The 22,902-nt window shown below is 37.8% G+C and overlaps 1 protein-coding gene across 6 annotated transcripts in view; it reads right to left on the bottom strand.

Annotated features, from left to right (window-relative positions):
- Positions 1–3,140: 3,140 nt before the first annotated feature.
- Positions 3,141–22,902, bottom strand: part of TUT7 (terminal uridylyl transferase 7) — a 47,123-nt gene continuing 27,361 nt past the window's right edge. For all 6 annotated transcript variants that reach the window (XM_050945563.1, XM_050945562.1, XM_050945560.1 and 3 more), the window contains 14 exons: positions 21,413–21,513; positions 20,699–20,756; positions 19,848–19,951; positions 17,377–17,466; positions 17,186–17,299; positions 16,979–17,056; positions 15,386–15,563; positions 14,276–14,323; positions 14,099–14,190; positions 13,131–13,246; positions 10,584–10,906; positions 6,195–6,271; positions 5,926–5,989; positions 3,141–4,168 (listed from right to left, as the gene is read on the bottom strand). In XM_050945563.1, coding sequence (XP_050801520.1) covers positions 4,101–4,168; positions 5,926–5,989; positions 6,195–6,271; positions 10,584–10,906; positions 13,131–13,246; positions 14,099–14,190; positions 14,276–14,323; positions 15,386–15,563; positions 16,979–17,056; positions 17,186–17,299; positions 17,377–17,466; positions 19,848–19,951; positions 20,699–20,756; positions 21,413–21,513 — 1,511 coding nt within the window. In that variant the 3' untranslated portion in view covers positions 3,141–4,100. The remainder of the gene's footprint in view (positions 4,169–5,925; positions 5,990–6,194; positions 6,272–10,583; positions 10,907–13,130; positions 13,247–14,098; positions 14,191–14,275; positions 14,324–15,385; positions 15,564–16,978; positions 17,057–17,185; positions 17,300–17,376; positions 17,467–19,847; positions 19,952–20,698; positions 20,757–21,412; positions 21,514–22,902) is intronic.

Here is a 22,902-nt window from a genome sequence, read left to right on the forward strand (position 1 = left end):
GTACACAAATTGGCTAACAGTGCAAGCACGTAGCCTCTCTTCAGTGTCAGCAATACATTATGAATATTACAGTTAAAAAGTGCAATATGCTCTTCTAAATATGTTCAGTCGGATGTCTCCCTGTAGAGAATCAAAGGTGTTACTAATGGAGCAGACATCACATAAATAAGCAGTTGGTGGACAAACTCCCATTGACTTCAATGAGAGTTGGCTCAGGCCCTCAGTCTTAAAGCAGAGTTTTTAATAGATAATTTCAGGGACTTGTAATTCTAATCCTATTTACAAAAAAGTAATCTGCCAAAAACCAACTGGAGAAGTGGATCATCACTGAAGGTATCCTCCACTATAAGTTTCTCCGTGAACAAAAAGACAGTAGAAAATTGAAGCATATAAACACTAAACACACCTAAATATTTTGAAACCTTCCAATCATAAATTTACTAACAAAACCCTAAATATTAGAAAGTCTGGGAATGCACAGACAATACTTCCAGCCAACCCCAACCTGTGGTATTTAATTGTCAGTTATATTACCTCAAATAATTGTAGGCATCTAAATAGCCATTTTAACCTAAATTCTAAAGCCAAATTTTAAATAAAATTAGACACTTAAGCAACGACTGCCTCAAATTTCAGCCTCAGATAATTCAGAAAAGCATTAGCATGTGAAAATAGGAAGTTGTAACAAACTATTTTGAAACCTGTATTATAATGGGTGTTATATTAAGTGCCTGTTAAAATTAACTATAGAGATGCTAGCACAGAGATGCAAATTTTTCTTGTTACTTTCTTTGAATTTTTAGTTTTGCTTTAAACTTGACACATCACTCTATTCCGTTGCTTTCTAGATAACACATGCTGACTGCTGTGGGTATATAGCGTACATAGCGCAGTGTAAAGGTGATGTAACCTCAAAATGTAATGCTGTATGTTTTGAGGGAGAAAGTGTAGTGTCTGTTTTATGTTTTGCATGGCAATATTTTTTTTACTGTGGTTTCTCCTCCACTTCCCCAGGAAAATTCAGATTTACTAACTATGCCATCCACTAGAGATTTGGTTATATAATAATCCCCATTTTGTAAAAGTGAAGCTCCTATCACAAAAAAGGATGACTAGCATGGGATATCTCAGTAAAATAACTACTCTGCAGAACAAAAATCCCACCAGTTGTGAAGTGCAGTTCTACTGCAGACTGATTAAAATTCAGTATTGTGCTCCTAAGGCTGTTTGAAAGTTTTGAGACAAGATTCTAAAAGGAGGAGGAAATCCACACAGTAATTGAGTTTGACTACAGCTGAATCGTGCATACAAATAAGGTACTTGTACATGCAAATAGGCAGATGCCCAATTGTCTCTTCTTTCTAATGTATTCTTCAACACAGTGTACTTCATTTATCTCTTACCATGTGCTGCCATTAGTGTGACTCAGATCCTTTGGCTACACACTGGCAGCCAAATTAATAATTTGGAGTTTTGTTCTTTGACTCACCTTTAGATAGCTAACAAAGTGTTAAGAAATTCACCAGTCACTTACATACATCCTAGTATTTATTGGTCTATGTTCTCCAATGGATCTGACAAGCAATAAACTATTCTTCACAGCACAACCCTATGAAAGAATTATCCACCCAGTGATGCTGAGACTAGAACTCATTTTATCAACACCTCAGCCTGTGCTCTAGCGAATGGACATGCTGCCTTTGTATGTATCTGAAAGGAGAATGTGGAATAGATTATTTTTTCAAAAGTCATCCCAAACTTGTTGCAATTGATATGTAGTGTGTTTGTTTTATTACTCTGAATTTTTCTGTGCCTTCTTCCATGAGAAAGCTAATTAGAGCCTATCCCTGCATTTCCCATGCACACACAAATTCCTTTGGAGTTTATGGGGACTTTTGGATGAGCAAGGAATGTAAAATCATTCACCTGAATTGGCTATCCTGTCTGATATTATATTAGGATGGAGTAGTTTCACTTTGTTTTATATTGACTGAATATCCTGATTGCAGTTGATTTGTGTATTTTTATTTAATATATCTTCTCCTGAGTTAAATTGTTGCCTGTATCATTACAGTCTCTTGATTACTTCAGTGGGAGCTTGACTGAGCCCTGTGAGGAACTCCCAAGTTCAACATATGGAAGGCTTGCAGGATCAGCAAAAAAAAAAAAAATACTGTCATATCCCATACATATGAGTTGTGAAGTGAACTTCATCTCCGAAGTACTGGTGGCTTTAGTAGGTTTGACATGAGCTTCAGGTTTGGGATTGTGGTTCCCAGGCTCCAGGAGGAGTCCTGCATTCATAGCTGCCTAGAGAAACACCTCCCTCTCCCGCTCGCTCCCCCAAGGAACAAGAGAAGAACCCAAGAGTAACCTGGGCGAGAGTGGAAGGGGGAAAAGATGGCTTCAGAATGAAAGATGAGGGCATCCATAGAACTAGCCCTCAGCTGAAGTCAGGTTGAGCAACGAAAATTTTATATTTGCATGTCATGGCAAAAGGTACCAAGGGGGAGGGGAAGAGGCTATGGGATAGGGAGCAAATAATGATTTTTATGAATATCATCTATGAAAGGGGTATGGGGTCTCTGAACACACTTAGCTCCATAAAAGCTTTTATCTTTCACTCCCATCCACAATCAAAAGGAGAAAACTTTGAATACAGGGTTAATTGAGCCATTGTATACACAGACCACAGCAACTTTTATATTTTGCTGCCAGGCAAATAAACAGTACAACAAAAACCTGTAAGTAGTTCACCAAGAAAAGACTGTTATGATAAAGTACCATTAGCTATGAAGTTGGAATGTTTGTCAAGATCACTTCATCACCTGAATGTGGTCATTCTCTGTTAGTCTTTGGATAAAATTTCTCTTGATGTATAAGTGAACAGATTTATGAAGTGATTAATTTTAGAATATACGTACACACACAATGAAAGTTGGGGACCTAACTCCCTTTGCCCCTTTGAAAATCCCAGCTTACGTCTTTAATAAAGATGTAGACATTTAGTGAAAGGAACGATGAGAGTCTTAAACCAGAACACCTTTAAATAAGTAGTTAGGATAATATAATTTTACTCTGTGTTCCTACTGAATTTTGCACTTGGAATGGTAAGTACAAGATAAGGAGAAATGTAGAAATTTCAAGTTTTAACTTTTGTTTTTTTATTTCAAAGTCATAAATAACAGTGGTTTCATTTTTACCCTGTATTGATTCTCCCCTCCCAAACAGAGTATGAAGGTACGGTACCAGTTCCAAAAAGACTTCAAGTAAATCTTAAGATGACAATGCTAATTAAATCCTTGGCTGGCAGTTGGATCCTCTTCACTTTTCAGGAAAAGGAAAAACACCCCTCCCCAATTGCTGATTACTCTCTTCTGCTTTTTAGCAATTTTGTCTGTTGTATTTTATAGGCTATGGGAAAGATTCTTAGCAGCATCAAACAAAGACTAACCTGCTTCTTAGTCTTTTACTGTACACAAGCACAGCAGCATTTTAACTCAAAATCACAAAGGGAAAAAAAACAACTCAGTGGCAGTGTGTCCACAGGGGTTTCACAAAAAAGTTTACTAATGTTCATGTTTTCAATTCTCTGCAGATAAAATGTTTGCAAATACATCGGTAGTAGTCCACAAACATTTTAAACACTTTACACAAGGATTCAGTAAACAATCAACATTAATAAATAACATTTCCTCCTTCAAAAAGTCAATTTTTGAAGAAAAATAAAACATTTGGCTTGCACACAATTTTGGTGCACTTTGAAAGGGTCAGGTTGAACATTAAAATCTTGAAAATGAGCACGTGCTCTTATCTACATGTTTTACCTAGTAAACAAATACAGACATCATAGCTTTCTATTAAAATGTTCAAATAATCTATTAAGAGCAGGAGTCCATGGTAGGAGCACTGCATTAAAAATCCATTGCCTCTGACTTTTAGCAATCTAATTCAAATTAAAATACCATGTTTTCTTTAAACTTAAATTGAACATTGTTTTGTGCTGCTGTCTTGTGAGCCCAGAAGCTTTTGCCAAAATGAACCTAATTTTTGAAGTGAATGGATGGCCTGTATTGCAATTTCAGAGTTCTTCAATCCTCTCATGATTCCTGTTGGGTCGTCTTCTGTGAGGCTTTTCCCTGAGCCATATATTTACTGGAAAGGCTGCCTAAACAGAAACCAAAAAAGAAAGTGTCACATTATTGAATTTGTAACCAAGCAGAAAAGCAATGATCTGAACAAAAAAACAATATCTTAAATGTGCTCCACATTGTTCTTCCCCCTAGAGTGGAATATGCAATGTGGAGCACACTTGGTCTGAGGCAGATTAGATTCAACCATGGTAAACTAAAGATTGACATCTCAACCTCTGACTTTCAGAGGGTCAGGGAACACCAATTTCCCTGCTGAAAGAGCATTAAGCACTCATCTGACAAAAATCAGACTGCTATGAGGTGTCAAGCTTTGGGCACACAAAATCAAATGCTTAATCATTACTCATTTTTAAAGCTTGGCCGTAATAGCTGATTAAATATTTTGTTTTTTAAGCAAGTGAAACGTGTGTGTAAGGGAGCAACAGTCCTATTCTGCTTCTAACACAGAATGCAAAGATCTGGTGCAAGTATAGCTCCTTTACTAGGGGATCTTTTTACCTTTCAGTCAGGCAGCGGTTTGCATTGTTTTTAAAGCTCTCTCTTGAGCTTAACTATCCTTTGTCATGACCTGACTGCTGTCTCCAACTCTGATTGGTAGTTGGTTTGTACAAAGAACCTGCTTTAATGCCATGGGCCCTAAGAAATTAATTGATCCTGTGGATTTCTAGAGGGCTATTTAGGCTTTCTTTGAGGGAGGTCTCACATATGATCCTTGAAAGGAACACTCCAAGATACATAAATACACCCTGTAGTAGGCAGAAACAGGAGGACAGAAGGGAAAGGAATTAATTCAAACAAAAACAGCCTACACTGCTGTCACCACCCCTCTTCCCCCCCCCCCCATAAAAAGCAAACCAAATAACTATTGATTGTAAATAAAGAAATAAAACTAACCAAAGTAGGGGAGAGCTGAACTGCCTCCTGGTTCTGCTGCCAGAGCAAAAAACTTCTGGTAGACAAAAAGGCTGGGCTTAGCCCACAGGGTGCTAACAACAAGTCTAAACTACCTTCAGTATCAACACAGAAGACAGAGCTCTGTAGGTACTATAATGTCAATTAAGAAATTCAAGTTACAGTAGATTCCGCTTATCAGTGATCCCTTGGTCAACAACAAAATGTTGCCATTATCCAGCAGCTGCCAATAAGTGGAAGGTGGGTTTGCAAGGCTGCAGCTAAGGAAGGAAGTGCTGGGCAGGACATTCCCTGGCTGCAGCCCTGCAACCTGCCCGTGAGCAGGTGAGCAGCAGGGAGAGGGGGCTGCACTGTACTTCTTGCTGTGCTATCTGGGGATCAGGACTCAGCCTATCCCACTGCTTCCTTCTCTGGCTGCACCCCCTAGCAGGCTGCAGCCTGAAGAGCACAGGGAGAGCTACCATGCAGCTCTGGCATCCAGCCGCCCTCCAGCTACTGCCCTGCTCCCCCTCAGCTCACAGCCCCTTACCTCCTGTGCAGTCCTTGTGTAAAAGGCAGGTTTGTAGGCTTGCAGCCAGAGAACACATCTTCCCACTTTTTCCTGTGGCTGCAGTCTTGCAAACCTGTGTGTGCTGGGTGTGCTCAGCATGCCCCTGTGCCCCCTCCTTTGGCTGCAACAGTGAAAACCTGCCTGCAGCTTTCTTCTTAAAAAAATGTTCTTGACAAGCAGCATTCTGCTGCCAATATCTGAATCCCACTAACATTAAAAAGTTAATGGGACAGGACTGGTCCCCAGCAAAATGTTATGAATCAGAAGTTAGTATCTGGGTTGCTGTTCAATGGAATCTAATGTACAAACCTGTCTGGGGACTCAAGAACACTCTTCCTTTTTGTTTTTTCTTTTCCTCATGTAAAAGTATTCCCTAAAAGAGAGACGTACAGAGATAAGCAAACACATAAAATTCAACTATTAGGCAGGGAACAGTTGACTGGATTACAGATACAGTGTTGTACCTACAAAAAAAGTGTATCGTGGTTGAAAACTTGAGCCAAACTTTAGCTTACTACTGTAAATGGTTTTAAGTATACTTAAGAAGAACGTGATTCAGAAAATTATGCAGTGTTTACCTGATTTAGTCTACCAGCATGTTTAACAGCACTGGGTAAAGAAGGGGATCCACACAGACTTTCTGACTTTGATCCACCTGAGAAATTAAAATAAAGTGAAAATTTACTGAAAAGGTAAACATATTACCTTTCAGTTAGAATCTCCACCAACTGATCATTATCTATATAAAGGCACTTGTATGCATGCCTCCCCCTCCCCCATCACCATAGTATCCCAGCATCTCACAATCTTTAGTGTACTTAAGCTCAACACCCTTAAGAAGTAGGGAAGAACTATTATCCCCATTTGACAGAACTTAGGCACAGATAGAGAAGTGACTTGCCCAAGGTCATACAGGAAATCCAAGGGAAACCAGGGAATTGAACCTTGCCCCTTTACCACTGGATCATAGAAAACACTTTTGGGGGCCCACAGAAAACAATTTCCAGAGGAAAAAATGATTCATCAGCAGGACCACCCTCCCTCACACACATGTAATGATAGGCAACAGCCACCTCTCCGTGATTAATGTAGTTCACATATACATTCAACAACCTCATCACCACACTTATATGCTAGAAGTGACAAAGGTCAATATACAGCAGGTCACCTGGACTGAAAAACAGCTGAAGCTGCTTCCACAGCAATGAATACACAGACATCTTGAATGCAGTCAAATATATTTTAGTCTTCACTCTCCCTATGTCACACTTCAGAGATGGGACAGTGGAAGTGAATTTTTAGGAGGAATTTGAATGAGGTACGAGGAAATTTGACCACTTGGGTTTGGGAAATGAATTCCAAGGATAGGGCACAGAATTTAAGAGAGAGACATGGAGAAACGTGAGATAAGGTGGCATTGGCAGAATGAGTGGGCAAGGGGAAATGTGAAAGGAGACCATTCAGAGATGCAGAGCCTTGACGGTAAGTACAAGACATTTACATCTGATGCACAGTGAGGTAGAAAACTAGACAAGTGACTCAGGGTCAGAAACAGGCTGCAGCACAGATATGAAACTTCATTTCAGATCCATTTGGCTAGACTCCTTGAATACATATTATTCTTCAGCTTTAGCTGACACCCAACAGGTTATGTAAGTAATGTGCTATCTACACAGACACTGCACTGCCCTAAGTATGTGGACCTAAGAACTACGCCTCTCTCACAGCTGGAGTTGCTAGGTCAGTGTAGTGCGCGACTTACATCAGCAGGAAAGATGCTGTAGTGTAGAGCAGGCCTGATTTGAGAGACTCCTCATGGAGATGATTAGTATGACAAATGCCACTTTAAATGGCCAGGAAGAAGAGGAACTTTTTTCAGTGGCTTTAAATGCTCTGGGCGCTTATGCAAAGGCTCCAAGGAGAGCATCTTACCACTCGGAAGATACTGCAATTCTCTATTCCTTCAGACACTAGTGATTAACGAGGGGGCACCCCCTCACCTTTTCTACTTTATACGAAGTCCTACAAAAAGTGGAAACTAGGTCAAATTACAAAGGATGAATATAAACAAACAACACAAATATTTAGGAACAGAAATAGAAAGGCCAAGCCACTAAATAAGATTAAACTAGCTGGAGACAAACTGTAGATGAAAACATTCTACAAATACATTAGAAGCAAGAGGAAGACCAAGGATGGGTTAGGCTTGTTACTCAAGGATGGGGGAACAACAACAACAGAAAATCTGGAATTGGCGTAAGTGCTATATGACTTCGTTTCAGGTTTTCACAAAGAAGGTTGGTGGTGATTGGACATCTAATATAATGAATGCCAGTGAAAATTAGGTAGGATCAGAGGCTAAAATAGGGAAAGAACAAGTTAAATATTAAGTAGACAAGTTACAAAGAAGATTCCGGTGGCATCTTAAAGATTAACATTTATTTGGGCATTAGCTTTCGTGGGTAAAAATCCACTTCTTCGGATACATCGAAAGCTTATTCCCAAATAAATCTGTTAGTCTTTAAGGTGCCACCGGAGTTCTTGTTGTTTTTGTGGATACAGACCAACACGGCTACCCCTCTGAAATTAGACAAGTTAGATGTTTTCAAGTCACCAGGGCCTGAGGAAATGCATCCTAAAATACTCAAGAAGCTGACTGAGGAGATATCTGAGCTATTAACAATTATCTTTGAAAAGTCATGGAAGATGGGAGAGATTCCAGAGGACTGAAAAAGGGCAAATATAGTGCCCATCTCTAAAAAGGGAAATATGAACCAACCAGAGAATTATAGACCAGTCAGCTTAACTTTGGTACCTGGAAAGATAATGGAGCAAATAATTAAGCAATCAATTTACAAACACCTAGAAGATAATAAGGTGATAAGTAACAGGCAGCATGGATTTTTCAACAAATCGTGTCAAACCAACCTAATAACTTTCTTTGAGAGGGTAACAAGCCTTGTGGATTGGGGGGGAAGTGACAGATGTGGTATATCTTGACTTTAGTAAGGCTTTTAATGCTGTCTTGCATGACTGTCTCATAACACTATGGAAACACAACCTAGATGGAGCTACTATAAAGTGGGGGCCTAGCTGTTTGGAAAACCACTCCCGGAGAGCAGTTATCAGTGGTTCACAGTAAGCTCGAAGGCCATATTGAGTGAGGTCCTTCAGGGATGAGTTCTGTTCAATATCTTCATCGACGATCTAGATAATGGCATAGAGTGTACACTTACAAAGTTTATGGACAATACCAAGCTGGAAGGGGTTGCAAGTTCTTTGGAGGATAGGATTAAAATTCAGAATGATCTGGACAAAACAGGAGAAATAGTCTGAAGTAAATAGGATGAAATTCAATAAGGACAAATGCAAAGTACTCCACTTTGAAAGGAACAATCAGTTGCACACATACAAAATGGGAAATGACTGCCTAGGAAGGAGTATTGCAGAAAGGGACCTGGGGGGATCATAGTGGATTACAAACTAAATATGAATCAACAGTGTAACACTGTTGCACAAAAAGCAAATAATCTGGGATGTACTAGCAGGAGTGTTGTAGGCAAGACACAAAAAGTAATTCTGCTCTACTCCGCACTGACTAGGCCTCAACTGGAGTGTGTCCCCAGCTCTGGGCACCACATTTCAGGAAAGATGTGAACAAACTGGAAAAAGTCCAGAGAGGAGCAACAAAAATGATCAAAGGTCTAGAAAACATGCCCAAGACGGAAAAATGAAACAATTGGGTTTGTTTAGTCTATAAAAGAGAAGACTAAGAGGGGGGGACGTAAATGGCTGTTACAAGGAGGAGGGAGAAAAAGTATTCTCCTTAACCTTTCAGGATAGGGCAAGAAGCAATGGGCTTCAGTTACAACAAGGGCAGTTTAGGTTGGACATTAGGAAAACATCCTAACATTCAGGGTAGTTAAGCACTGGAATAAATCGCCTAGGGAGGTTGTGGAATCTCCATCATTGGAAATTTTTAAGAGCAGGTTAGACATACACCCGTCAAGGATGGTCTAGCTAATAGTTAGTCCTGCCATGAGTGCAGGGGACTGGACTAGATGACCTCTCAAGGTCCCTTATGATTCTATGATACTATATCTCAGCAGGATGAGGAGGAAAGATCTGCCGGCTCAGGAAATTGGAGAAGGGATCATCCCAGCATAACCAAGACTCTTTGGCAATTGTGTCCTCTTTCAAGGAGGAACTCGCGTCATCCTAGGTGTTCCATGTCAGTCTGAAAGTCCTCCCTGAATCAGTGGTCATTGAGACAAAGTAGCATTGCCTCCATAAGACAATGACAAAGGCTGCTGCAGGAAATGAATCCCCTCTGCCTGGCTGCTGATTTGAGCAGCTTCATTTCCATATCCTGTTGACTAGTAACCACTTTGTGCTTATTGGGAATGGTTTAAAACCATTTATGGGGGAAGCATTTGTGTCAAATTCTTATGCTTATTCAGAATGCAGTAGTTTAAGATGATGAGAATAGCTCTGCAGCCAGCCTTCATGGATGTACAATGCACTGAAATGGAATCTAAAGTTTGAAAATGGAGCTAAGGATTCTGAGGGAAGTGGAAACAGTCTCTGGAAAATACAAAAACGAATTCTTCCCCAGACACAGGCCCAGATCCTCAAAGATATTTAGGCACCTACCTGTCATTGATTTCAATCTAATTTAGCAGCCTAAATACCTTTGAGGATCTGGGCTATGCAGCCTGTTTTCTGGCTCTAGTGGAAATCATGTCTAGTCTTTCTAGGCGACAGGGAGTGCCCTTAAGACAGGCAGAGGATTAAGAAGGGAAATTGGACAATTGTATCCTATCCCCTTGAAAAAGTAACATTCAGTACTATGTATGCTCACTATATTTGATGAGACATTAATCCAGACTCATTTAGTCAATCTCGTTAAATACTCCAAAAATATAGGGTCTGTTTAAGACGTCTTAGAGTGCATTTGGGTTTCATACCTGCAGCTCCTTTATACTGTGGGCACTCCTTTTTAATGTGGCCTTCTCTCCCACAGATAAAACAACGTTTTTCTCTTAAGTCCCTGTCCTCCTGCCACTTCCACTTTTCTGCTGACTGCCTGGAAGCCTTGTCTCTTCCTGTGTCCATTGTTGCCATCCCTAGTTTGTTTTTCTGAGGTGTACATAGTATCGTTCCTTCCTTCATTGAGGTATCTTTTTCTGTAGTTTTATTTTGGATTTCTTTGTCCTCTTTGCTTCTTTTCTCGTTGTTCTCTATGTACCTTTGGTTTTTAATATCTTCATGATCATGTCGTCCTCTCAACCTGCAGAAGCAAAATAGTGACAGAAAAGCAAATAGGCTCTGTCAGTAGATGGAGACAAGAAACCTTGTGTTAAATAGTATCATCTTTAGGATGATTTCTGCAGCATGCAACAAAAATGAATAAAAGTATCTCTCTTTTTCCTAGAAGTCTACATGATGGGAAAATCAACATAAAATATTAAGTAAATGTAGTAATATTAATTTATGTACTTAAGGAAAACTTTCTGCTGAACTCTAATGGAAAATATGAGCAATATATAGTAAAGTACCACCATACAATCAACCATGGCTAAAAAGCAAGACATCTTTACAACCGAAGTGTCTAACTCTAGGAGTAATTTTCATGGATTTCTAATCTAGCTATACAAACTTCTTCCTGTTTACAAAACCCTGAATATAAAGTGCTCGGTCCACAACTGAATTGGATTAAATTTGTTCAAATTTGGATGGAGAGCAATATTATACAAATAAGAAAAATCATACTAAAAATTAAGAAAGAATGACATTTAGAGCTCAGTTGAGTGCTTGCACACTATATTCAAAGTTTACTTTAATGCTAACTTGGAATCTAACAAAGACAATTAACTATGCACAAACAATATAATAAAACTCTAAAATATTACTTAAGGTGGCAATGGCTGCTGCAGTCCATCCACTTAAGAGAAAGGCTCTAAGCAAAATGCTAAAAAGAAATTTAATGGCATTAAAATTCAAACAAATGGAGGTAGTTTCAAAAATGCTTCTGTTTCAGAGTCACTTGGAGGCTTTTGAAAATATAGCCGATATTCTTTATTTGTGACTTCTGCTACATTACATTGGCTTGGCACAAGATGCATGGGCTCTTAACCTAGATGTTTCAGCAATATCCATTTCACAATTCACTAATCAAATATAAAAACAATATACAGTAAAGGATACTTCAGACAGTCTCTGCTTGTGTTCCTGATTCGCTAGCTGCCAAAGAAGTGTTTTGTTGCTGCTTTTTTAAAGCTTGTTGAAAGTCTTCAGGTCAATTGGTTCCCCAGAAAAATAGGTTTGTTTCATGTCTTTAGCATGGATAGGAATACCATTGAGTCACATTTTCCATTCAAGGAAAGCGTTCTGAAGGAGGCAATCCCTTACTGCAATAGCCCATGTCCTTGGAGTCAGTTGGTGAAGAACATTATCTGATCAACACTAGACTATATTAGCGGTTCTGCTCAAATTTTCTAACTAGATAGATGAACTCTGATTTCTGTTACTTTTACATTTCTATCAGTAATCCAAGTCCCTTAAACACTGGGCCCTCCACTGTGACAATTTTTACTCTCTCTCGAATCCAACATCTCAAAAATTTGCACAAACCCCTTTGTTTTCCTCCACGAGATTCTTAATATACATGCGTGGGTCTGACTTTTTTACGCTATCTAGTCTGTAACGAACATATTTTCCATTCACCTTCAACTAAAGCTTTTATGATTTCCTTCTCTTGAATTTATTTGCTGCTTCTCACCATTTTATGATTTTCCATCTTTAACTCCTTCAGTGGTGATTTCTGAATTACCCATTTAGATGGTAAACTCTCTGAGCTTGCAGCTAAAAGTCCAGAGTTCCTTGAAATATCAGTTTAGCATTTGTTTCCTGTAGTAATGACTGAACCCTGAACGTGTTTACCAAGTCCAGGAAGCCTTGCTCGTGAGTAAACTAGGCTCTGTTTTAGGGAGCAGATATCTAAACTCATGTTGTGGTGCCTTTTGCTTGCTTTTAGGCATCAGTAATCACCACAAAAGGTACTTTGCTGGGAAGCTCTTGGATTCCATAAATAGAAGCTATTAAAACAAAACATATAGGAAGTTTTCATGAGCTCTCTCTCCAGCACAAAGCTAGTCAGCTTCACATTCAAATTCTCTCCAACTAATGCTACTGTTTTTTTAACCAGAGCGAATATCACCCCTAAGATAACTGAATAGCACATTGGATGAAATATGTATTCCAGGATTTATGAAATAATTTTGCTGTACAAAAACACTAAAAGACATTGAGACAGGTAATAAGAGTGACAACTCAACAGAAGTTAAAACAATTCAAAGTTAAGTGAAACACTTATTCTCTGTTTAATAAGGGAAAATACTCTGCAATGTCAAATTACTATTTCTGCTCTAGAATTACTTAAGGAATCCACCTTCCAAATAAAGGTAAAGAGCCCTGTACTACCAAAAACACAGAACCCTTAAAAACGTACGTACTTTCTCCGCATGGGACAGTCTTTCATGAAGTGCCCAATTTTACCACAAATTCTGCAGCATCTATCATTTGGGGCCAGTTCTCCTTCTGTCAGGACTTCTGGGTCAAAGAAGTATTCCTAAAAAGAAAGAATGTAGTTTTGTGCACCTATTTTTTTCCCCAAGATTTGGAAACCTACGCCAGCTATGACTAGGGCTAGTGTAGACATAGCCTTTTTGTTGGTCAAGGGGGTAGGGGTGGAGGTGGGGGGGGGAAAAGGACAAAGCTACCGCTGCCCATTCGGGGTGGATTTATTTTGCTGACAGAAGAGCTGTCTCCTGCCAGCAAAGAGTGCCTACATGGGAGACCTTTCAGTAGGTGTGCTTTGTATCACTCTGTTGTGGTGCCTACTGTAGAATCAGGAAGGCCATTACCTGACCACAACTCTACAAAGAACTCAGTTGAGCCTTCTTGACCTCCTTTGTGACTACGAACGTTCTAGTCTGAATGAGAACAAAGTTACAGCTATGTTCCATACTCTGTAACAGGACTGAAATTCAGAGCTGTATAACATGGTTACAGGTGAGGGCTTGTCCTAACTGGCTCTCTGATGCACTGGCTGTTGCTTTGCTCTAAGACAGCCTGTTTAACACAACACATTTTAGATTAAGCTGTTTGGGACAGACTACGATTTACTCTGTGATTGTACAATGGAGCCCCAACCTGGCTGATGTTACCAGATGCTGCCACAATACAACTGTTAAAAAAATAAACCAATCCATCAGTAATGTATAGCAAAAACCAAAAGAACCATCACTACGGACGTTACCACTGAAATTTGAAAGGAAACTCTGCTTGTCATGCATAAACTACCAATAAGTTCTTAATAGAGTGCAATTGTTCTCATCTGAGCCTTCACAGTAGGTAAGGGACTTAGATACCAATGTAGAGGGTGAGTGGGTTTGTATTGCTATATTCTAAAGACACTTACCATTTTTGAGGGATATTCTTTAGGAAATCCTTTTATTGGGGTACCAAATACCCTTCTGCCATTGATAAAAGCCTTCATTATAAAATTTGTCACTAGGAAATAAAAGAAAAAACTTAATTGTCTAAATAAACAAGACCCTCAGCAGATTTGTGCAATGCTTGTGGACCGGTACCTTACTTTTTCTTGATAAGCCAGCTCCAAGATTGTGGTTTAAATCAAAGGGATCTGTGTGAAGAAATTTGTAGATATTACTAAAGTTCATATAAAAGCAAACTACGAACCAAACTGATTAATATGAACACAAACAATCCAATGTTGCTTTTTCTGATGTGGAATCATTACACTGCAATTGATTTCTCCATATACTGAGAGAATATATTCAGAAGACAGAATCTCAGCAGTCCAGCTATGAACCAAATTGACCAAAATGTTGAAAAAGAGCAATTTTTGATGGCGATAGAAAGGTGAGGTGGGGGGGGGTCTATCAAAGTTAGATCAGCTAGAAAAATAATTTCTGCATTGACAAGATTTCCCACTTACTGACCTCGACACAACATTTCCTGCATACAGACTCATAGAGATGCAACACAGCACTTATATATTTGATGAGCTTAAACTAAATTTTATCTCTGAGGGATTGTTCATATGCATAAAAGCTAAGCATGTATTTACATACTTTGCTGGAATAGAGTTTCGGTCTTCTAACAAAAAGGAACTGATTAAAAACATAATGCATTGCATCATTACAGCATTCTGCATAATGCTATATAAAAGCTAACTGAAAAAAATGTTTCAGCCAGTCAAACTGATTTTAATTGACAGTTAATATTTTCCAAATAGGGGACATGATTATAAGAACTAAGTGGAGTTGGAGTAGAAGCAAGCTAAAAATCAAACAGGTTCTGAAGAACAAGGGAAAAAATTACAGAGACAGACAGACAGACTATGGACTGAATTCCAATTTTCTTAACCATTCTCATAGTCAGCCCTCAAACAAAAACGATCCTCTCTAAACAATGATCTCCAAACAAAATAAAATGTAAAATTCGCTTTTCAACTTTATTTCAGTTGAAAAATAAGGGCTAAATTCCAACCCTACTGAAGTCAATGGGAGTTTTTGTGTCTAATTTCTGAAGAGTCAGGATTTCACTCAATCTATTTAGGAGGAGGAGATCCTAATCCAGCAGGATGAAAGTGAAAAACAATATGCGAGAAGAGCAGATTCATTCAAATGGGTTTTTAAGCAATTCCATACATCAACGAGCTCTGTATTAACTCCTACAATACCTTCAATAACAATATATTTGGAGGTCCACTGCTTCTTGAAAGTTGTAAGCAGATTTTTTCTTCTGATGCAGATAACATGTTCTTTGAAATCAAATTCTTCTGTGTAGAAGCGGAGAAGTCCCAGCCATAGCTCCCCAACAGATTCAGTGTTTGAACCATAGTCTGGCCAACAGGCTGGCTGGAAGTTAGAACAAGAAATATTTTTCTCTGCAATTCAGTGATTCAGACAGATTAAGCAAATACACATTCATAATTTGGGAGTGTTAAATTACACACAATTTTGGTTATACTTAAGTTTGGTTTAGAGATCAGAGGGGTAGCTGTGTTAGTCTGGATCTGTAAAAAGCGACAAAGAGTCCTGTGGCACCTTATACACTAACAGAAGTATTGGAGAATAAGCTTTTGTCGGAGAATGTGTCTGATGAAGTGGATATTCACTCATGAAAGCTTATTCTCCAATACTTCTGTTAGCCTATAAGGTGCCACAGGACTCTTTGTCACTTGGTTTAGACAGTTATTCTAAATCACTTATCCTTTTATAGTTTGAAGGTTAATGTTCATAATCAGATTTTGCTGTTTAAATGATTGGTGGGTATTTTTAGTGCGAAGATTAGCAATGTGTTTTTTGAACAACTTACTGTTTATTTTTGATAGCATGCAAAATTGATAGATGTATCGTTAATTTACGTTTAGGCTTGGTGCCCCTTCAACACAAAATTATTCCACTGAAGAGTTACATCACCTATCATCAGGTAGGGAAGAAGGCAGCAGTCTGGCACATCAGTAATTATTCTTTAACAAACCTGATATGATTAGTTAAGCATTCAGGTTTCACAAAATTATTTATTCACAGGTGCACTGGTCTCTTGTACTGTAGACAACCAACTATGTTATGGTAGCTTGACAGTACAAAACTGAGATTTTCACACATTTCCACTATATGTCAAATAATTTTAAGTGAATGGCTTTATCCCCTATACTGCCAAGGACATCTTAGCTTCAAGTGTTTTAATAAAATCGGAGATTTATATTTTGGAAGATCTATTGTATTTCATTAGGCTAAGCCAATTAATATGAATATGTACAGTTCTACACAAAAGTTTCCTGGCATGCCCTTTTACAAAGAAGATACTCTGCTTTCAAGTTTCATGCTTGGCTCTCTGTCTTGAGTAATGTTACACTTTTCTCCTCCAAACAAAATATCATGTCTTAAGGCATGAGGTGTTAGAACAATATCTGGCTTCATTTAACAGCTGAAAAATATTTAGCAGATTATTTTAAGAATATTATCAGAATAGTTTTAAATGTGTTTTGGATTACTAAAGCGAGGTGCTGAAGTATTGCTTCACAATTCCAACTGTAAAGGCTGACACGGCTATGTCCAATAATAGCTGATACTTTTATATAACTAAATAAGAAGTTCTCTTTTTCAGCCCATATGCAAAAATACATTACCAAATGTCATTGTTAGTAACTAGCTTTTACATTCATCTACTGCATTTTTTGAATACATGCCTTACCAGGAGTTAGTTTCACTTTACAGAGTTATTGTACAATAACGCTATGTCAGAAAAGTGAATATAAAAGACTCACCAACTCATCTATTTTGTCAAAGAAATAAACATTCCAACCATCAACTAAAATTTCAGGCTTCTTTGGCTCCTTGTAGATCTAAGAACAGAAAGTTAACTAGTCAGAGCATGGCTATTCAGACTTGATGTTTTTGATCCCTATTTTGGGTCAATAGTGCACAAAAAAAAAAATCTAACTGGGACTAATATATTTCTTGACATACGGTACCTCTTGGAGAATAGGAATGACGGGTGGATTTCGCTGCTGAAGAAAATAAAGCATCATAAGAGTATATGCATAGGAGGACAGGCTACCTCTAGATGCATCTCCAATGTCACACATCTAGAAACAGAAAAGCTAATTATAAAACTTTTTACTGTGGGTGTTATCACTTCCAGAATGCCTGAAGTGTTACTCACCTTTGTAAAGACCTTCATTGTGTAACACAGATATTTTACTCTGGAATCAATTGCTGCATAAGAGGACAAGAGTCTTGTATTATGCAGGGCCTGTAAATAAATATGGAAGTCAAGTATGGGAAACTGAGTGAGGTGGAAAAGGTGGTAGTTAGCTAAAGTCTCTGATCAGGGAGGCTTTGAAAATGACCTATTTACTTGAGAGGAGCACAGACCTACAATGATTCACAACCACCTGGCTCAAAAATCTTGCATATGTATGAGGGCTGCCGATCAATCACAGTTAACTCACACAGTTAATTAAAAAAAATTTAATTGCACTGTTAAACAATAACATACCAATTGAAATATATTAAATATTTTCAAATATTTTGTTTTCTATTACAACACAGAATACAAAGTGTACCATGCTCACTTTAGATCATTATTTTTAATTGAATTTGCACTGTATATATGAGAAACAAAAGAAATAGTATTTTTCAATTCACCTTCTACAAATATCATCGTGAAACAAAATACAAATGTAATTTTTTTCTGTTACATAACTGCATGCAAAAACAAAATAATGTAAAACTTTAGAGCCTGCAAGTCCACTCAGTCCTACTTCTTGTGCAGCCAATCGCTAAGACAAACAAGTTTGTTTACAGTTACGGGAGATACTCTGCCTGTTTCTTATTTACAATGTCACTTGAAAGTGAAAACAGGCATTCACATGGCACTTTCATAGCTGGCGTTCAAAGTATTTACGTGCCAGATATGCTAAAATTCATATGCCCCTTCATGCTATGGCCACATTGTAGAGGACATGCTTCCATGCTGATGACACTTGTTAAAAATATGTGTTAATTAAATTTGTGAGTGAACAACTTGTGGGGAGAATTGTATGTCTCCTGTTCATGTTATAGCACATGTTCGTTTTAAAAACACTTTTACGGCAGATTTGACAAAACTCAAAGAAGGTACCAATGTGAGATTTCTAAAAATAGCTACAACACTTGATCCAAGGTTTAAGAATCTGAAGTACTGTCCAAAATCTTAGAGAGATGAAGTGTGGAGAATGCTTTCAGCAGTCTTAAAAGAGCAACACTCCTATTCGGAAACTACAGAACGTGAACCACCGAAAAAGAAAATCAACCTTCTGCTGGTGGCATCTGACTCAGATGATGAAAATGAACATGCGTCAGTCTGCTCTGCTTTCAATCATTATCAAGCAGAACCCATCATCAGTATGGATGCATGTCCTCTGGAATGGTGGTTGAAGCACAAGCATGAATCTTTAGCACATTTGGCATGTAAATACCTTGCAATGCCGGCTACGACAGTGCCATGTGAACACCTGTTCTCACTTTCAGGTGACATTCTAAACAAGAAGCAGGCAGCATTATCTCCTGCAAATTCTAACAGACTTATTTGTCTGAGTGATTGGCTGAAGTAGGACTGAGTGGATTTGTAAGCTCTAAAAGTTTTACATTGTTTTATTTTTGAATGCAGTTATTTTCTTGTACATAATTCTACATTTGTAAGTTCAACTTTCATGATAAAGAGATGGCACTACAGTAGGTGAATTGAAAAATACTATTTTTGTTTTCTACAGTGCAATTGTAATTGAAATCAATCTATTAGAAAACGTAGAAAACATCCGAAAATATTTATATAAATGTTATTCTATTATTAACAGCACAATTAATCACAATTTTTTAATCGCTTGACAGACCTAATATGCATAAATATACACACGTGTGTGTGTTAAGTGCACTGAATTAAAAAGCAAATGCTGCAGTAATTAGGAATGCAGCAAAACCACTCATCTAGTTCTGCACATTAAAACCTATTTTATTCAGAAAGGAAGCGTTCATTAGAAGAGTGAGGTTACCACCTGCTCACGTGGGAGGAGTTTATCAAGATTCTTAACTTTCATCTGTTCACAAACAATATGCAGAAGCATCCAAAGGATAATACCTCAGAATAGTGAAGCATGAAGCTACTACTGTAGGCATGTGGTAGAGCATAAATTCTGGGGCAGTTTCTAAACCCACAATCCAAATCTAGGGTTAAAACTCTCTCAGAGTTAGAGACTTGTGTGGCTAGATTTGAATCTGGTAAAATTAAGATTTTTTCCAGCTAGTATTTCCTGCCTTTTACCAGCCTAATTCTCCAGAACGTAACGTGCAATGGAAAGCTACTTATTTTGTAAGAGATGAGACAGCCCTGATACCTTGACAATCCCCACACTTAACACATGCAGCTATGGTCTTCTCGCTGCTCAGGATGATCCTTTTGTAGGACTTGCAGGGAAAGAAGTATCACTGTACTCCAGAACACTGGTGTTTGCTATTATTAAGCTAGCTAAATTTACTATCATCTTAGCAGGAAACGGCTGCTTTGCCTCCCTTGACTTCACCCAGAAAGAGTCAAATGGAGGACTAAAACCTAAAAATCTAACTGGAATAGGTGATTTATAATTATCAACTTACCAGTGTATTATATAAACTGATGTCCACTTCAAGACCGCTTCTCACATGGAAGAACTTGACAATTGGCACTTTAGCAGTTGTTATTGGCAAGACATTTCTTAGACCTAGGAAGGAATTTGGGCTTTCAGTTTAATACAGTGATAACGGTATCAAAACCACCACCAAAAGCTTAAAAAAATTTCAGCAGATTTCTTTAAAAGCCTGTGGGCAGATATCAAAGTCTGTATATATGAAAAGTATAAAAATTAATTTATATTTAATATTGATTTTAGACACTTCATTATTCATAGCATTTCTGGTATTAGTTTTCACTTAACATTATCTGAAAACTGAACTGTTGTTTAAATAGCAAAATACCATAAATTAAAACTTATCTGGTACAGAGTAAGTTAATTTTAAAATATTTATGAAATCCTCATAAAAAGGCATTTAAATGTGATTTACAGGAATATATTGTTACATTAAAGTAATGTATAGTGTGTGCCATCTTCAGTATTAATATTATTATTAATATTACTTGTCAACAAACAAGGGAGATGTAAATACAAACCTATACCCACTGTCTAAAGGGTCAAACTTACAACTTGTTTTCACGTATGTTATTAACACAGTATCAGAGTCTAATTTAGGCCTGTTCCTATAAATCTTAGAACCCTTCAATGGGCCTAGTCATGCAATGAAGAGCTACAAATGTTCATAATCTAAGTCCCCAATCCTGTTAACACTGAACTCTTTAGTGCATTAGTTATCTTAATGATATCTGCCTACTTATACCCTGAACCTTCTGACTCCATAAATAGTATACAAATTCAGTACACAAAACTACCCACTCTTATTTTCTACAAAGTTACCTGAATGTTTCTTAAGTACTCTTGCTAATTCTTCAATTATTCTTATGCAATCAAGTCCCTGAAAAGGAAAGAAAAAAACATTTAAGTGAACTGATAATATCTTGTGCTGACCTCGAAATTCTAGAAAAGCTACATGTAATCATTACTATTAGAATGTGTCCTAGCCAAGCCATTTCAGTCGATGTGCCATTCATTGTCTGTCATTAGGCTTAAAGCCATATCATTAAAGAGACACCTAAATTGTACACTCAGCGGCATTCATACCAGACAGTTTCAAAATGCAGAGTATGTTCAAGTCAGCACTAAAAGATATTCTAATGTTCTTAAAAGAGTTTATAAACATGCATTTAAAGCATTTGCTAATTTATATTAACCATAAAGAAAGACTTGCTTCTTTCTCACCCCATCTTCTTTTTCTAGCTTACCATGCATCAACACTGTGATGCTGAACCAGATGTGCCTCATTCATTTCCATGTCAAATAATATTAACACTTCACTGAAGAATCCATGAATAAGCTCAGTGGTAAAGGAAGAAAATCTTAAATCATATTAGCTGTCATAGCAGCAAGACACTAGCCAATTTACTTTTTTTGGCAGAAGTTCTATTTACATTTTCAGCTATTGTGCAAGATATCAAGAGACAGTAATCACAGCAACAATAGCTGTGTCTATGGAATACGAGTACAAGTTATACAAAAGAGCTCTAAGTCTACCTCAGAAGTTTCCAGTCCATCAATTGTCATACAGATATCAAGGTCACTTTGTTTGAAGCCAAAGCCATTTTTTGATGAGCCAAACAAGTTCAACCTCGTTCCTGTAAAGGACATGATACTATAACCACATCTGACATACCATCAGTCCAGTTTTAATAGCTAGGGTCTGACTTGGCCAATGTTGAACACCACTTTTCTGTAACAATGGACTTTGCAAGGAATATTTATTCAATATAGGGCATATTTCTTGATTTTCTATGGACAATAACACTATACAGTTACTGGTCTAATTCACTAAATTTTAAAAGTAATAAAAAGGCATTTTTGTCAAAACGACTACATTATACAGCAAAATTTTCATCATTTTTGGCATTAAGAAAAAAGGTTTGCGAACAGTAAAAAAGCAATCTTGTTTTAAAAGGGTCACTGTCAATTTGTATTTTTGGAAGTTAACTAAGTCGAGCATCAGGTAAACCACTTTTTATACAGTACATCTTGAAAATTTCCTCTGTCAGTTTTTTATAGAATGAGGGCTTCTTTGCTTTCTTACTGATGTTTAAAGGGCCCTTTACAGCAACAAGATACTAGGGTGGGGGGGGGAGAGGGGAGAGAGAGTGCGCTATAGCTATACATTAGGTGCTGAAAAATGAACAAGTGTAAATTGAAAAAAATCCCTCTCTCAATATATTCTTTCAGTTAATCTTAGATGTTATTTATAGCCAGAGTATGCACAACATTTTCGTATTTCAATTTGATTTACAAGATGACAGTATCCCTGCAACGTGTCTTTTCTGGCTTCTGTTAATTTTTGAACAACTTTAGTATCCTGCAGGGGCCTAGGGAGCAGGTGCAGTAGTGATAGATGATTTTCAGGCCCCTGTAGCGGTCTGAATAGTAATGGGGATTTGAATTGGAAGAGAGAGTCTGGAAGTAACTAAATCAGTGATTAGCATAGCCCCCCACCCCTACCCTCTTCTGGTGACAAGCCACCAGATTTAGCTATAAATTGAACATTAAGATTAAATATAAAATGTAGGATAAATATAAAAGTTAATATATTTACTGACTTTTCATAGGCCAGAAGAAAACACTGTGATAATTTAATGTGACCTCCTGTATAACTATGATACTCACAGTGTTCGAGTAGTTCAGAAATAATGAATTTAACTTCATGTCACCCCTCTGAGTTAGGGAAGAATCCTCATTTTACAAATAGGAATGAAGACACAGAGATTAAGAAATTTACCCAGGATCAAATGGAAGTCTGACACACCCAGGAAAAAATTTAATGGCATACTAACTAAATTATTGGCACGAGAATTTGAACTAAATCCTTGAGGATCTGGGTAAGCGTTACAAGAACTCTCTTTGTGTTAAGACAAGTCTTTAGAGATGCAATGATCTTTGGCCAAAGATTCCACATCCAGCCTGCATGCAAATTTGGCAACACTATGAACTGAAGCCCAGGTGGTTACCCTATATATTTCCAG

This window comes from Gopherus flavomarginatus, chromosome 3, assembly GCF_025201925.1.
Source record: "Gopherus flavomarginatus isolate rGopFla2 chromosome 3, rGopFla2.mat.asm, whole genome shotgun sequence".
NCBI lineage: Eukaryota > Metazoa > Chordata > Testudines > Testudinidae > Gopherus > Gopherus flavomarginatus.